Below are 15,876 nucleotides of genomic sequence, written 5' to 3' on the forward strand. Positions count from 1 at the left end.
CCACCCTTCAGGCTGGGCGGAAGAGGCTGGGGGCCTCGAAAGCTCAGACACAGGGGATTGCAGAGACAAAGCACAATGGTAAATCAGACCCACGCCTGGAGGGTATGGGGTGGGGTAGCAAGGGAGTGTGGGGGGTAAGGGGGGGATAGACTGCCTGAATTCCACAGCCCTTCTACCCTTATCTCCTACCTCTGGCTGGAAATCCTTGCCCCCACTTCCCATCCGGCCATGACCTTAGTGTGGGGGCCCTGAGTCCAGACTGGCTTTCCCAGGGGTCCTACAGCCTGAGGCACTAACCTCTACCAGACAGCCCAGACCACCTGCCCCTGTGGAAGACTGAGCCCTGGGAGATTAGAGGTGGGAGAGGAGAAGGGGAGATGGTAGCGGGAGGGCCAGGGCTTGGGAGCCGGGCACTGCATCTAAGAATGAGAGAACTCCGTGAACACACAAACCCCACCAGCCACAATCTGCCTCAGATCAGACCTGCTCTCAAGACTGGGCTTTCCACAGTCAAGAAACCCAGCAGAGGTGGAAACTAGATCCAAACCAGTGGCTTGTGTGCTTGAATCCCCGGGGAGCTGCCACGCCCCTTAGCCAGCTCCAGGGCATCCTGTAGCCTCACAGGGAGAGCCGGTAAAGACTACTTCAGATACACAGATCCTGGTAGGTTTGCAGATCCTGCAGCCTTTTTCAGAGCCTTTCCTACGGGCCCTGCGTTGTGCTCACCGTTTTGTGCATTATCTCATTTAATGGGCATCCGATCAGGGGCTTCAGCTCCTCCATCAAATGAGGATGCTGCCGCCATGGGGGCCAGGACTTTGTCTCCGTCCCTGGTCCGCCCAATGCCGGCACCTGTCCCCACCCTCCCCACCTCCGAGAAGAGCCCAGGCAAAGGCTGGGGGCGAGGACGGGCATCACGATTAGCTCAGTGTGCCAGCAAAGAAAGGAGAAAGGATAGTAGAGAGAACAACAACCTCATGGGACAACGGGCAGACAGTGAACGAAGATTCGAAGGGTTGAGGCACGTAAAAGGACGCTCAACCTCCCTCATAAGAAAAGAAACACAGATAAAACCAAGATACCATTTCTCACCCATCATTCATAAACTTCTCTAAAATCTGACAGCCCATGGCTGACAAGGCTAGGGGGAAACTGCACGCTCATACGGTGGAAGAAAAAAATAGCTCGACCCTCCAGAGGGCAACTGGCCACTATTTCTCCACATTGCAAATTGACCTACCAGTTCCACCTCTAGACATTTATTCTACAGAAACACTTGCATCTGTGCCGAACGACACGTAACGAGATTATTCACTGCATCGCGGCTTGAAGTATCGAGGATATGGAACAACCCACGTGTCCACCAACAGAGGACGGATTAAACAGATGATGGTCCATCCACACAATGCAGCTCTAAAAAGAATGACCACTGCTCTAGGATAGGAAAGTCCAAGTTATATTATTAACTGAAACAGGTGAGTCCTGGGGATGTAACGTACTGCACGATGACGATATGGCAGAGTACGTAAGGTATATCTGAGAGTTAAGACAGTAGCTCCTGAGAGTTCTCTCACAAGGGAAAACCCATGTTTTTCTTCCCTTTTTTGTATCTATATGAGACGATGAGTGCTAAGTAAACTGATGATGACCACTTTGCAACCTGGAAGTCAAGACACCATGCTGTGCCTCAAAAATTTATTCCAAAGGCTGTTCAATAACCTAAGAAAATACTGCCCTATGAAAACGGGTTACCAAAGAGAAAATGCAGCTGATTCTGGTTCCTGATGGTAGTTACACATTCTACAAATCACCAAGAACCCTGAATTCGTGAATATGAAACCATTGCTCTGGCGGCATTTCAGGGTTAGGTTCCTACCAGCCTCCGTCACCACACTTTCATTAAATAGTCAATACATAACCTTGTGTCGTGTGTGCTTCTGGTCAAGGACATCTTATTTAATATACACTGTTGATTCCTGAACACTGAACTCGAGGTCAGCAGCATTGTAACTTATGCCTCAATGAAGCTCATCTAACATCCTCTCTCCTAAGGCACATCCCGGCCTTTCTGCACAGAGGAACACCAGACAGCCCTTCAGCACACTCTAGGAGGGCATTTTAAACAGCAAAATCACATAAAAAGCACCAAAATGTGAAAAACATGACACCAGGGAGACCAAGAAAAGGACACTTCTTTACAGGATGACAACCAAAACAAACAGGCAGACTCATCCTGGTCTAACTTAGTGACAACGTGCGTCAGTCATTCTGCACAGTCGGCAAATGATCATGAAAGCGCCACGGGTATTAATTCTAGGACTACAAATAGATTATAGCAAGGAGGTGAATTTGCAAATATAGAATCCATGAATAACGAAAACCAACTTCATCTGAATCCAATCTTTTTCCAGTGGGGGAGAGGGGAGGGTTGGGAGTGGAAAGCAGTAGAGAGAAAAACATACTACTAGGAAATACACATGAATGTTAACAGTGGTTATCTCCACAGTGATGGGAGATACAGAAATATGGTTAGGTTGTTTTTGTTTTTTTTTTTTCATTTTCCTTGATTTTCTCTGATTTTTTTTCCATTTTTTAATAATCTATAGGTTTTCTTCTTGCATTCAGAAAAAAAGTTGTTTTAAAGTCTCCCATCCTCTCCCCACCTCTCCTTTCCCTCTCACCAAGAAGTGTGTGTGTGTGTGTGTGTGTGTGTGTGTGTGTGTAAAATCAGGTACGGTTCACATCTTGGATAATAGTGCCACCAAGTGTCCGTGAGAGGAAGTGCAATGAGCGCCAGGCTGGGGTGGGTGGGCACAGGGAGGACAAAACCCCAGGACTCCAGATTAGGTTGTAGTGAGAAAAAGTGACACGCAGGCAGGCTGAGGGAGAGGGACAGGCAGAATGAGACAGGCAGGAAGGGTAGCTGGAGAAGAGAGAGGGTGACACAAAGATCCAGGGACCACCAGGGAAGTCCAACAGGTTGAAGCCTTCAGAAGGGAGGGGCTCAATTGCCTCTGTCACAATAAGCCCCTTCCTTCTAGGGGGAAAATGGGAGGGGGGAGGGTGTAGCTACTTGCAGAAGCCCAGTCACCAATCAGCTTTACATAGTCCCTTGCTTTGGCCAGGTCCCCTAGCTCCATCTCCTCCCACAGACATTTGCACCTACCTAGAAAAACCCCCAGGGCCAGCCAAGGGCATCTCAGAACAGAAAGACCTTGGGAGATCAAGGTGCCTTCGAGGACCCATGAGCAGCCAGGAGCCCTGGAGCTCTGAGACTTGGCTCCCAGAAAAGCCATTAAATTTGAAGGCACATCATGTTGGTTCTCCCCACCATCAAAACACCCTACCATTTTGGGGAATGTGAAATCAAAAATAAAAACACTTTTGAGACATGATTTCCCTACCTGTCAAATTGGGAAATTAATCCCAGTCTTTGGAGGAAGTGTCCCACAAGCCTGTCCAGCCACACCTTCCCTCTTCCTTCTCGCCTTCATTGCTTCTGTTACAATCCCTCCCGAAGCTAGATACAGGGCATCAGACCCCAATGCCAAGCCCAAACTAACACTGCACTTAGGTAAGGACCTCCACTTGGGTGAGGACCCACAATGAGCATTTACACGCCAGTGTGAGAGAGTTTAAGATCCAAGTTACCTCTCCACATACATTTTCACTGAGACCCTAAAATAGGCTCCGGATGGAGGCGCCATCTTGAAGGGGCCCTCACGGGCCAACTTCAGTTCATACATCCAACACAGTAATGACTGACTTTAACACACTGAATTAATAAAAAGTATTGAGGCCCCTAGTAATATGCAAAGGGACTAAGGGGGAGGAAAGTTCTTCTTTCCAGAAAACAACTTATAAAGAGAGAAGGAATGATAATGAGAAAATCACCACTTTGCAACCCCAAGTAAATGACGTATTGAGGCAAGGAGGTCAATGGCTGCATAGACATTAGGGAAGAAGTTGCTCAGAAACAAGACATGCACACAGCGCCAAGATACCGCCCAGAGATACCTGGCGAAGTACAAAAGGGAGCCTGCAGTTTGACAAGAGAAAGAGCTGGAGACACCATCTTAAGCAAATGATCAGATAATCATCACCGGCGGTGGGACAGCCTCACACCGCTTCCTGTTGTGATGCAATAGGACACACACAACATCACCTATGACACATTTTTGCCGAAATACTGAATCTGAAGCTAATCTGGTCTCAAGAACTGATTTCCAGTTTACATGGGCAAATGGCCTGGGCACTTCAAAAAGTCAAGGGGCGAGAAAAATTGTTGGGGTGGGTGGGGAAGTTCAGGAGGGGCTGTTACAGAAGAGACTGAAGAGGCCTAAGGACCCAAGGCAGAGTATGAATTCTAGTTGGGTCTTAGATCAGCACAAAATCAAGCCATCTCCAAAGGACATTTTGGGGATAACCAGAGAAAATTTATATGAGCCAGATTCTGCCACTATTAGGGAATGACTGTTAATCTCGTAAGTGTGATAATGTTACTGAAGTTACAAAGAATTTTCTTTTTCTCAGAATGCCTGCTGAAGCCTTTAGGAATAAAGTCTGCAACTAGGTTTCAAACGACTCAGCCAGAAAAAAAGCCAAGTATCTATATATGGAAAGTAAATGCAACAAAATGTTAGCAGTTGCTTCCTCTAAGTGGGGGTCATACCAGTGGGCAGGGCGTTCACTGAATACCTCTTGTAACTTTTCTTGATGTTTTAAAATATTCAAAAGGAAGAGTCGGAAAAAAAATGTCTATTACCTACACACAGGGGGAAAACTGGAAAGACAGGCACTAAAAATGAACTTTTTATGGTGCATTATGGGTAATTTTATTTACTTTTTTCTGTAATTTTTAATGTCTTAGTAAACATGTGTATCAGTAATACAAGAAGAAAAGAAACAAGAGGTGGGGAGTGAGTCTGGGCATCAGACGAGACACCCCCCTCTCCCTCGCCCCACCCCCACCTCAGGGCCGGCCTTCGTTGGTGGGACCGGCTGGCAGATGCCCCTCCTTTTCAAAATGAATCTAAGAACAGATTAAGTGAAAGGAAAATTGCACAGTGCTCTGTGAATGGGAACCCACCCCACCTCCATCACCACCCTGAGCTTTTAGTGTTTATTGCAAATTTTTGAAACTTCTCTCCAATCGTCCTATAACACCTGCGGGTTGTCTTCCCCTCCCCACCTCTGCCGGGGGAGCAAAGCGGGAGCAGACTGCCGGGTGCCCACCCTGCGGTACCCAACTCAGATTCTCAGCCCTTCTGCCCTGCCCAGTTCCAATTTCCCTATCAACCTCCAAGCCATCTGACTCAACTCTCCCAGCCCTGGTTCGGCGTCAGGTGGAGCTCTCCACAAGGATGGCACAACTTCAGAGGGCCCTGACCCCACCCTTGCCAACTCCCTGCAGTCCGGACACATCTCAGGGCCCCCCACCCCCACCCCAGGGGGTTCTGGAAGCGGCGGGGGGGGGGGGGGGGGGGGGCGGGCGCAGCCCCCGGACCATTTCCACCACAGTCTCTGCTTTGAGGTTAACGGACTAAATAAGATCGGGTTCTTGCCCACGAGTCGGAGAAACAGATGCTAACAACGACCGGAATGGAATGGAAAACAGGCTAAAAGAGGGCCTAGGACACCGTGGAGAGTTGAGAACTGAACTCGTGCCCCGGTCCCGTGGGGGCAGGGAAGCTGGACACTGAAAGATGCTGGACTTTGTGGGGAGCGGGCAGGGAGGACACAGGCACGGGCAAAGGCTAGAGGGGTGACCACGAAGGGAAAGAAGAGGCAGGGCAGACAAGACACAAGGCCGCCCTGGGAGCTGTGCAGTCTGTCCGCACCCAAGGGTGCGGGGAGGGAGCGCCTGTGGCTGAAACTCCGCCCAACCCAGCGCTCCGAGCCGGGGCTGCAGAGCTGCGTGTTCCCGGCAGGGGGCGCCATTTTCTCACTCGCACAAATGCCGTAAGAGCGGACTTCGGCCCTGGGAGATGCGGCGAGAAAGTTCAGCAGTGCAGGGCCTGGTCAGCTGGATTATGCGGTCTGAACTTCGTTGTACAAACAGAGTTGTTTTAGGCTAATTATTCTGGGGCCTTTTATGGAGAGAACCCAGAGAAGAGAATGAACCCAAGGCTGCTGTGTGATCTTGGGAAGAGATGACAGTGGGTGGAGGAGAGGGAAGGGCCTTGGGACATGTTTGAAATCAAAAGCAGGGGTGCCATGTTTGATGTAAGGAGGTCAAAAAAGGGAAGGATCAAGGCAGGCCCACGTTCTGCAGGGCCCAAGGGCAGCAGACAGAGATGTACAGAGGACTGGGGAGGTGTGGGGCTGAAGGGGGGTCAGAGTGAAACAGCTGTGGGAGTCCTCTGTGGAGGGGTAAGGCTGAAGAATGAAGCCAGGGAGAGCCTGTCTGAGGGGCAAAGGAGGCTGGGGAGGGCCTGCCTGGGGTGGGCTGGAGGGAGGGGGCCCACAGAACCCACAGCAACAGCCTCCTCTGGGCAGAAGACAGGCTGCAAGGAAGAGAGGCATGAGTCATCCCTAGGCCCCCACGGAGTGGACTTTCTCCACTCAACTTCTGCCACAACTGCTTTAAAATGATTATGTTTCTATCATTTTTTAAGTTTCCCTATCTTTACGCCTTCACATCTGGTTTCCACGCTAGTGCTTAATTTTCCCCCAAACACTCTTCTATCTAACCTCTGTCTGTCTGTCTGTCCTCCCCGTGTCTCTCACTTATGTGTCTGTCCCAGATATCCCAAGCAGACCCATCCACATGTGTGTGCATGGCAACCCCGGAGAGCCAGGCCTGGGGGAGGGTCTCACGGTGCGTCCCCCTCCCCCCCCCAAGGTGCACCTTCTGATAGGCCGCACCAACGGCAGCCTGTGCTTAGCACCCATCCGTGGGGACAGCCAGCGGTCACCCTCCCGAGAGAATCCTCCTGCTTCCTGACTCCTTACCATTTTCCCCGCAAAGCTGACTTCCATGAAGGGATCCACCAAGTTCTTCTTGTTACTGTCAAAACCGAAGATCTGCTTCACATTGTCCATCACGGCATCATCCACTGGGGAGAACATGCTGGTCAGTGCCCGCCTGCTGTCCAACCTCCCAAACCTCACTTTCCACGTACCTGTCTCCAGACCGGCTTGGGACTCCCTGAGAGAGACGCTGTGGCACCCCTCAGCCTGGGGACTCCCCAAACAGCAGCCCCTGAGGGCACTGCCCAAACAGCTGTGGTCAGGGGCCCCTGCTCTCAAGGACTTTCTGAACAGGTCCACCACACGACTGATGGATTGATTGATTAGCAATCTACATCACTAAGGGCAGTTAACAATCCAGAAAAGGACTGGAAGGTGTTATAATAATATCCCATCATTGGTGCCTATTTGACATTTCCTTCATGTCCATTAGCACAGTGATTGACCTGATGTGAACCAATAAATCAAGTCTGCTTTTATTTTTATTTTTTAAAGAATTTTTAGCAGCAGCTAAAAATTAAGGTTAAGCATATGCCTTCGGCTCAGGTCATGATCCTGGGGTCCTGGGATCCAGACCCGCATCGGGCTCCCTGTTCGGCAGGGAGCCTGCTTCTTCCTCTCCCAGTCCCCCTGCTTGTGCTCTCTCTCTCTCTCTCTGTCAAATGAATAAATAAAATCTTTAAAAAAAAAAAAAAGAATTTTTAGTCTATGCTGCTTCAAAAGAATATTTTACTGAATTAGTCATATTATGTATAAATGTGTATACAGATAGATGCATATGTGTACTTATGGCATGTATAGATACCTATGTGTATATGAATGAGAGGAGGGGACACTTATAGATTATACACCAGCTGCTATCTACATGAATACAACAGGTAACAACAATTAGCAAATATTTATATCCTATTTACCCACCTATTTCATTTTATCTAGATTTAAACAAGATTGCAGAGAATTAAATATAAAGCACATTCACCTTGACAAAGCAAACATTTCTATTACACCAGCCTCCTGTGGGAGCTCGCCAGCCTCCCTTCTTCATAGTTTCAACAAATAAATGAAGAATGTTACTAAGCATGTATTTTAATGCCCATTTAACAACCATTACTTTCTTAAAGGTTTTCCCCGTGATTTGGGTACAATTAAGCCTGTACAGAAGGAATACATTCCTTTTATTGAGTCATTAGTCAAAGGGCTGAGCAAAACCTCAAATAATTAGCTTTATGTAATACTTATAAACAGGGACCTAAGTTGCAAACGCTCTCACTGACTCTGCTATGGACAGAAACACTTGATTAGGCTAATATATGCTTCAAAACAGGGGCTCACCCTTTAAAAACGACCCGTGTGTGAGCCCTACTCCAAACCCAGTCAATGTGAAACACTGGGGAAGGGGCCCCAGCGTCTGTACGCCTTTAAAGGTCCCCAGGTGGTTCTAATGTGCAGCCTGGATTGACACCCACAGCTCTAAAATATTCAGCATAATTCCCCCAGCATTTATGAGTCCACAAGGTGGGGCCGGTGCAGGACAGTCACTGGGAGAAACCAGGCAGGGGCCACCCAGTCTCTCTTGGGAAGATGAAGACATGGCCACACCTAGAGTGATCCATTGCCCCATTTGGTCAGGGATGGAGGGGTCTCCCAGGATGGGGGACTGTCGGTGCTGAAACGGGGACAGTCCCAGGCAAATTGGCATGATGACTCACCAAGCAGATGGATGTTTTTCATCTGTGGAGACACTGAGCCCTTCCACTATCTAGCAACTTCTTCCCCAGCCCAGGGGCCCCGCTCCCAATCTCAGTCGTGGGCCTCCAACCCAGGGAGGATGCCAGACTCACTCTGCGGTAAGTCCTCAGCTCTGAAGACCTTCAGGCAGAAGTGGGCTCCTCGAAGGGCCACGCCAGTTGGCCTGAGCAGATTGTTTTCGATGTCCTCTTTGTCTTCAGAGGGGTCCTTTCTCTCCAGCTACAAGCAACCAAATATGATTCCTCAAGAGTTCGTGAGCACAATATTTTCCCATCTTCAACCAACACCCTTAAATGGTGCATTTTGAAGAAAAGTAGATCTCGTCCTGCTGCTTACTAATGTGTGATCTCAGGCAGGTTCCCCCACCCCACCCCGAGACTCTGCTTCCTGACCTGGACAGTGGAAAGAGTAACACCAACCTTGCAGATTGCTGGGCAAATCAACTTCAATAATGTGTAAATGCACGTGGCGGGCATTCAAGAACCTTGGTCTCCTCCCTGCTCTACCCATTACAAGAGCGCAGAAGTGACAGGTCTAAGCTGGCCTGTCTTCAATAACATGTGTTCGTTCACTCATCAAGTATTCCGTGTCAGTGAATGACGACTGGGTTGTGCTGAAGGGGGAGGGATGCAGCAGTGAACAAGACAGACAGAGGTCCTGCCCCCATGAAGCTCACCATCTCACAGCGAAAGCCCACCTTTACGCAATTCCACTGGCTGGAATACAGACCCAGGGATGGGAACCAGAGCAACCATCTTGAACCATGAGATGGAAGCCTCATGACGAAGACAAGAGGGCTAAGACCAGGAGCCTGGGTCTCTGGTCATTGTGGGGACACCATGCCAGCTCTAGACTGCCTCCCCAGGCATTTATGAGGGAGAGAAACATACTTCTATCCTCCTTAACGCCTATTATTCAGGGTACCTTTGTTACAGCAGCTGAACCCATATCTTAATTCACACAGGGGCCCAGGGGAGATGTGAGGGGAGTGTGACCTTGGACTCTGGTCTTGGGATGGGAGAGAGAAGCATGCTCTGAGGTGGTCATGCCAACAAGACTGACCAACCGCTTGCATATGGACCGACAGATGTGGGACTGAGGGATGAGGAATGAAATCAGGCTTCTCTGGCTTGGGAGACTGAGTGGATGACGGTGCCATTTCCAAAGATGTCATTACCACAGGATGGGAGCAGTTGTGAGGAGCGCACAGCGGCTGATCCTGGGTTTTCATATGTTAAGTTAGAAGGGCCTAAGGGACAGGTTCATGTGGCTTTACTACAAAGCAACTGAAACTGTCTGGAGTTCTGAAGATCCGAGCTGGAGAGGAGCAATTTAGGAGTCTCACGTGGACAGAGATGGGCTCCTCGAAAGTGAGGGTCAAGGACACAGCAAAGAGGCCAAGCAAGGGAATTTTATTGAGCCACTGAATTGAAGGATCCATATTTTAAAAAGAGAGAGGGAGAGAGAGAGAGAACCAGGAGACTCACCAATGCTGAGGGAGAAGAGAGTTTGAAATAAGTCATGGGCTCTGGAATCAACGGCTGTGGAGGAACAGAGCAGATTAGTAGCAAAGAAGAGCCCCAGGAGGTTGGCAATGGTGAGCCTCCGGCAAGTGGTTTCAGGAAAGGAAGGTGGCGGGAATCCTCGTGAAGATGAGGAGGAATGAGCAGCTGGTAGGGGAGTAGAGAAGAGCAAGGAGGCATGCTCCTTGACGAAGCTGGTCATGACTGGACGCAAGCTGCAAGCCGCTTGGAGAAAAGGGGTGGGGAGAAATGAGAGAAGTGGGTGAGGGTGTCTGAAGGCAGGGAAATCTTGAGCCTGGTACAGATCTAAGGGCAGAAGAGAAGACACCAGGAAGAGCAGGGAGAACAAGATGGCGGAGGACTTGAGCACAAGGCAAAGGAGACAGGAAGATGGGGAAGGGAGGGAAGACAAATGAAGTGAGGGATGAGGACCTCCAGAGCTCCAGGAGCTCACATCACTCCCCACTGTGCAGCTCTGCTTCTCTCAGAAGGCAGAGGTTGAGGCTTAGGAAAGACAGCAAAGTTTGGAAACAGTCACTGTGGCAAATGGGGCAAGGAGTAAACCACACCCAAGTAAAAGAAGAGGCTGATAGCACCCATGTTCATCTCGCCAGCACCTTCAAACAACTTCTGCCACCAAAACTGACCAAGGAGTGGTGGAGACAGTGGGGGATGGTGGGGTCATGAGGTGTGGCAGGAGACCCCTACTATGGGGCCAGGAAGCACATGGTGAGAGTTGTGATGGAGGATGGGGACCAGGCTGGGGGAGGGGAGAGCGTGGCAGGAGGGCACTAAGGGGATTGGGAAAACCAACAGGGATTGGGGGGCTGTAACGCCAGGGAGGAAGGACTGTCATTCAGCAGGGGTGAGGGAGGAAAAAGGCAGAGAGTGGTGGAGAGAAGGATTTCTGAGCTCAGAGTCTCAAAGGAAATAAAATCAGATGTCAGTGGCTGATGTGGCTGAGGTGGCTCATACCTCAGGACAATGGCGAAGATGAGAATCTGCAAGCGGGATGCTTCTGGACCAGCTCTGCCTGTGCCAGGGGTAGGTAACAGCCCAGAAGAGCGAGAAACAACCAGCAAAGCAGCCTTTAATCAAAGGAGGAGGCAGTGCTGAAGTTGCGAAGAGCTGCTGGCCAGGAGTCTGCAGTGGGAAACCAAAGATGGCTGCTCCTCCCATTCCAGAACCCACGGAGAGTCGGAGCAGAAAGTAGTGGCTTCTGTCTGAGTTGGTTTCAAAAGAAGTGGCTTCATCAGGAAAAAGCAAGGTTCCAATTAATAGAAAGAAGAGGAAGAAATGTTTTAGAAAAGGGTAATAGGCTCAGAGATGCCACGAGAAGGAGCAAGATGGTGCAATGTCTGGAAAGACATGCTACCAAAGGACAGGATGGGACTATATGAGATGAGAGAGAGGGACAGGTGCCTTTGGGTCGGGCTTGTCCACTGGAGCTTCATCAGCCCCCTGCACAGCACAGAATCCTGGGCTCTCCATCCCCTAACCCTCTCCACTGTGGCTTCCTGAGCCCTTGGCCTCAGCCAACTCCTATGCCTGACATCACCATAGAACTCGCACTCTGCCTCCCACCACTCTTCCCCCAGAGATCCGCTTTCCCCACTCTTGCCTCTCCCTCTCCTCTTGGTGATCCCAGGCTGGGAAGAGAAGGCCACACCTTGCACCCGCACCCACCATCACTCCACCATGTCTTTAATCTGGAAGTAGCCATCACCCATATGTGCCACTCTCTCCCCTCGTTCTCACTGACACCATCCACCAAGCCGAGAACACGTGCTCACCTTTCCTTCATGACTTCAGTGCCTGCCTCACCACTTGCCTATTTGATTTCCAGTCCTCCCATAAGATAATCAACCTCCACGTGGTCAAGTCACTCACCAACACATTTACCTTCCTCCACCTGCAGCTCCTTCATCTTCCCCCCTCAGCTGCTGGAGGCATGGCCTCATCTGGAACCTCCAGCCGCCCAGAGCCTTTCCTCTAGCAAAACCTTGACCACTGAAACCCAGCTTGCAAACTATCTGCCTCCTCCAACCTCCCACTCACACAGAGCAGGGTTCTCAACACAGCCTGGCACACAGCAGGTGCTCAATAAATGTGTGTTCCCTAGCCCTTCCCTATTCTCCGTCCTCACCCGCTCTAAGCCTTGCACTCCTGCACCCTCCCCACCGGGCACCACCAGCCAAGCCCCAATGCCCAGGCTACCTCGGCCCTGTGCTTCGGCTCGTCCTGCCCTGCCCACGCCCAGCGCCTCTGCCATCCGCCAGCCTGCTTCCCGGCCACTGAGTAGCATGAGGCTCTACCACCGAGCTGCCAACCGGAGCGGGCACTCTCGGGTCTGCTGGGAAATCCTTCCATTCACCTGGAATTAACCCTTCATTCCTCTCCCACGGCTATTCCCAACCTTCTCTCTTCTTGCCAAACAGACAAAGATGCTGACATGTCCCCAAGTCTGCACGCCTTCCTCATTCTTCCCCTCTCCAACTTGAACTTGACTTACTGGTGTGTAAAGATGACAATGGTATACTCTTTGGCGATAAAATTCAGAACAATATACAACAGATTGGTGGTTGCCAGAGGCGGGGGAGAGGGGAGTGGAGGAAGGGGGTCGATGTGTACAAACTTCCAGTTATCAGATAAGTCAGTCATGAGGATGTAATGCACAGCGCGGGGACTCTAGTTAATAATACTCCAGGGCATGTTTGAAAGTTACTGAGAGAAGAGATCTTAAAAGTTTGAAACTACATAAGGCGATGGATGTTAACTAGACTTATCATGATGATCACTTCACAATTTTACAAATAATGAATCGTTACATCGTATGCCTGAAACTAATGTCATGTTATATGTCAATTATATCTCAATTTTAAAAAGCAATAAAAAATAGATGGGGCACCTGTGTGGCTCAGGTGGTTAAGCGTCCGACTCTTGGTTTTGGCTCAGGCCGTGATCTCAGGGTTTTGAGATCGAGCCCTGCATTGGGTTCCATGCTCACACGGAGTAGGTTTGAGATTCTCTCTCCCTCTGCCCCTCCCGCTCATGTGTGCTCTCTCTCTCTCTCTCTCTCTCTCTCTCAAATAAATAAATATTTTTCTCAAATAAATAAATAAAATCTTAAAAAATATTTATTTATTTGAGAGAGAGAGCACAGAGGGAGAAGCAGACTGCCCACTGAGCAGGGAGCCCGATGCGGGGCTTGATCCCAGGACCCTGAAATCATCACCTGAGCCGAAAGCAGATGCTTAACCAACTGAGCCACTCAGGTGCCCCAATAAATAAATATTTTTAAAAAAATAGAAAAATACACATGTGCATCCTTTTGGGGGGATATGCAACAACGTATGAATCCCGGCTGTCTCTGAGTGGTGGAAACTATGAGTGATTCACTTTTTATTGATACTTTTGCACGTTCTCTACATTTCTAACAATCTCATGTATTTTTTTAAAATCAGAAAAACTAAAGTTGTGTTTTTGCTTGTTTGTCCGGTGCCTCTCCTGCCAGGTAGAGGAGATGTGAGGAGGGCCCCGCCAAGGTACTCACAGGCGCTTCATCACCAGGCCCCAGCACACAGAGGCTCGCTTTCAGGTAACCTCTGGCCCCAGCAGAGAAATCGTCAGGGTCCGAGAGGAGAAGCCATTTCCTCAGATAGGCGTGTCCTAAAAGAGACAACATGCATTGGCAATGGCAGAATTGGAAGGACCCAAGTCTGCAACCACATCCAGAGCCTGGGGCCAACCACATGTGGGTGAGATGAGGGATTTATTCACAGGGACATGGGGGCCAGACATTGAGTGTTCATGTGGGCCCAAGTCAGAAATGTCAACAGAAACACCAAGAAGAGGCTGCCAAAGTCAGACCCCAGGCCATTTACTTCCCTCTCAGGAAATGCCCAGACCAGAACAGAAGCCAGGGTGTGAAGAAATCCAAGCTTATTATCGAAATGGCCCATCCTTGTCAGAAGGGACCTCGTTTCCAACAACCCTTGCTTGGGGCCTTCCAGATTTAGCATCTCTGACTGGGCCAGCGGAGGCCCAGGTGAAGGTTTGATCTCCCTGAGGGCCTGGTTTAGTTGGAAGATGGAAGCCTGCAGCTCTCATCTCCAGGATCAGACTCTATCTCTAAATTCTAAAACCCCCAAGGAAAAAAGGTGATTGTCCCGAATGGCTGTCCCCAACAGCCTCCAGAGTCAAAATGCAAGGAGATGACCAAAGCGATGAGGACGTGACTCACGGGGCTCTCTGTAGACGGTACCCACGTCCATCTGAAATCAAACCGAGAAACACAAGTCAAACGCTTGCCCTTCGAGCGCTAAATGAAGTATGGTACATTATGCCATCACATTAAAAATCATGCTTTGAAGATCATCTGGAGACACAGGGAAACGTTCATCAGCTGACATTACATGGAAAACAGAGCAGAGTCCGTGTTGATCAAAGGTTGGTAAGGGTTGTCTGTGCGTAGGGAAGAGAGAGCAGAACGCACACGACAAAACGGTAACAGGGCTATCTCTGGCTGGTACAGTAAGGTGGTAGATTTATTCTATTTTTTTATTTTTTCTTTCCTGTATTTTATAATTTTCTGTAAGAATTCATAGATCAGCGGGACATTGATGGTCAGGGAGGTTGTGCCTGGGGCAGCTGGAGGCACAGGAGAACTCTGTACTTCCCACTCGAGTTTGCTATGAATCTAGAACTGGTCTAAAAAATCCTTTTTGATCATGGATTACTTTTATAATTAGAAAAAAAGAAAATAACGTTTTACCTTCACCTCTGGGTTCTCAGACCAAGAGCATGCTTCAAAGATCAGAGACTCGGGACATAGAACCCCATTTATTACAGAATGACCCAGGTTCGATCCCACTCTTTTTAAAACTGCTTCTCCAGGAAAATTGACTTCGTTTTCTATCTTGTGACTACTTCCCAGAGAAGAGGCCATAGTTTATTTGGATAGCAAGGGGAGGTTAAAATAAGCCTGTACCCCTTCTTTCCATTTGATCAATGCGTAAAGATTCGAAAATGAGAAAATCAGTGAGAACTGCATTCCTGAAGGTCTCCACTCCTAGCTGCCTTTGCTTTCTGAGACCTGCTGATGCCTCCCTGTGAGCTGAGTGCTCGTCAGTCCTTGGTTCTCCAAAGTGCGCTCTTCACTTCTGCACTGTCTGGACAAATGGGGGGGGGGAGCAGGCTCCCCCGTCTCCCCTGTGTCGCACCCTCATCCCCTTGGACTCCACGTCTGGTCCCCACTCCCAAGCCAGAGTGAGGGTGCCTGCAGGGCGCAGAGCACCACTGTCACGCTGGTCCGAATCGGAACTAGGAGGAGGGCTGCCTAACCGCCCATTTCACTGCCTGCCCAGTCGTAAGGACAAATACGAATCAGAAGGCAGAGGCTCAACTCCCCGTTGGACACAAGGGAAGGGGTTTTCCTCTCCGCCCTGTCTGTCAGATCCTTTACCTTAGAAACCTTGTAAATGTAAGTGCTTTCTCTGCTTTTTCTGTGGGAAGGAAGGGGCCTGCTTTTGGCACAGGCCTGGCTCCAAGTTATAAAACAACCCTCATCACAAAAACGCAAGCTTTTGTGTTTTTTCCTCCGGAGAAAGTCAGTTAGCTAACACCGATGGTC

General features: G+C 49.6%; 1 protein-coding gene across 4 annotated transcripts in view; it reads right to left on the bottom strand.

Annotated features, from left to right (window-relative positions):
- Positions 1 to 15,876, bottom strand: part of DYSF (dysferlin) — a 203,481-nt gene that overhangs the window by 133,520 nt on the left and 54,085 nt on the right. For all 4 annotated transcript variants that reach the window (XM_008699984.2, XM_040623327.1, XM_040623325.1 and 1 more), the window contains exons 10-13: positions 14,488 to 14,518; positions 13,798 to 13,913; positions 8,814 to 8,940; positions 6,955 to 7,058 (exon numbers count right to left, since the gene is read on the bottom strand). In XM_008699984.2, the coding sequence (XP_008698206.2) occupies positions 6,955 to 7,058; positions 8,814 to 8,940; positions 13,798 to 13,913; positions 14,488 to 14,518 (378 nt within the window). The remainder of the gene's footprint in view (positions 1 to 6,954; positions 7,059 to 8,813; positions 8,941 to 13,797; positions 13,914 to 14,487; positions 14,519 to 15,876) is intronic.

Source organism: Ursus maritimus, unplaced genomic scaffold (genome assembly GCF_017311325.1).
Source record: "Ursus maritimus isolate PB19 unplaced genomic scaffold, ASM1731132v1 scaffold_6, whole genome shotgun sequence".
Classification (NCBI taxonomy): domain Eukaryota; kingdom Metazoa; phylum Chordata; class Mammalia; order Carnivora; family Ursidae; genus Ursus; species Ursus maritimus.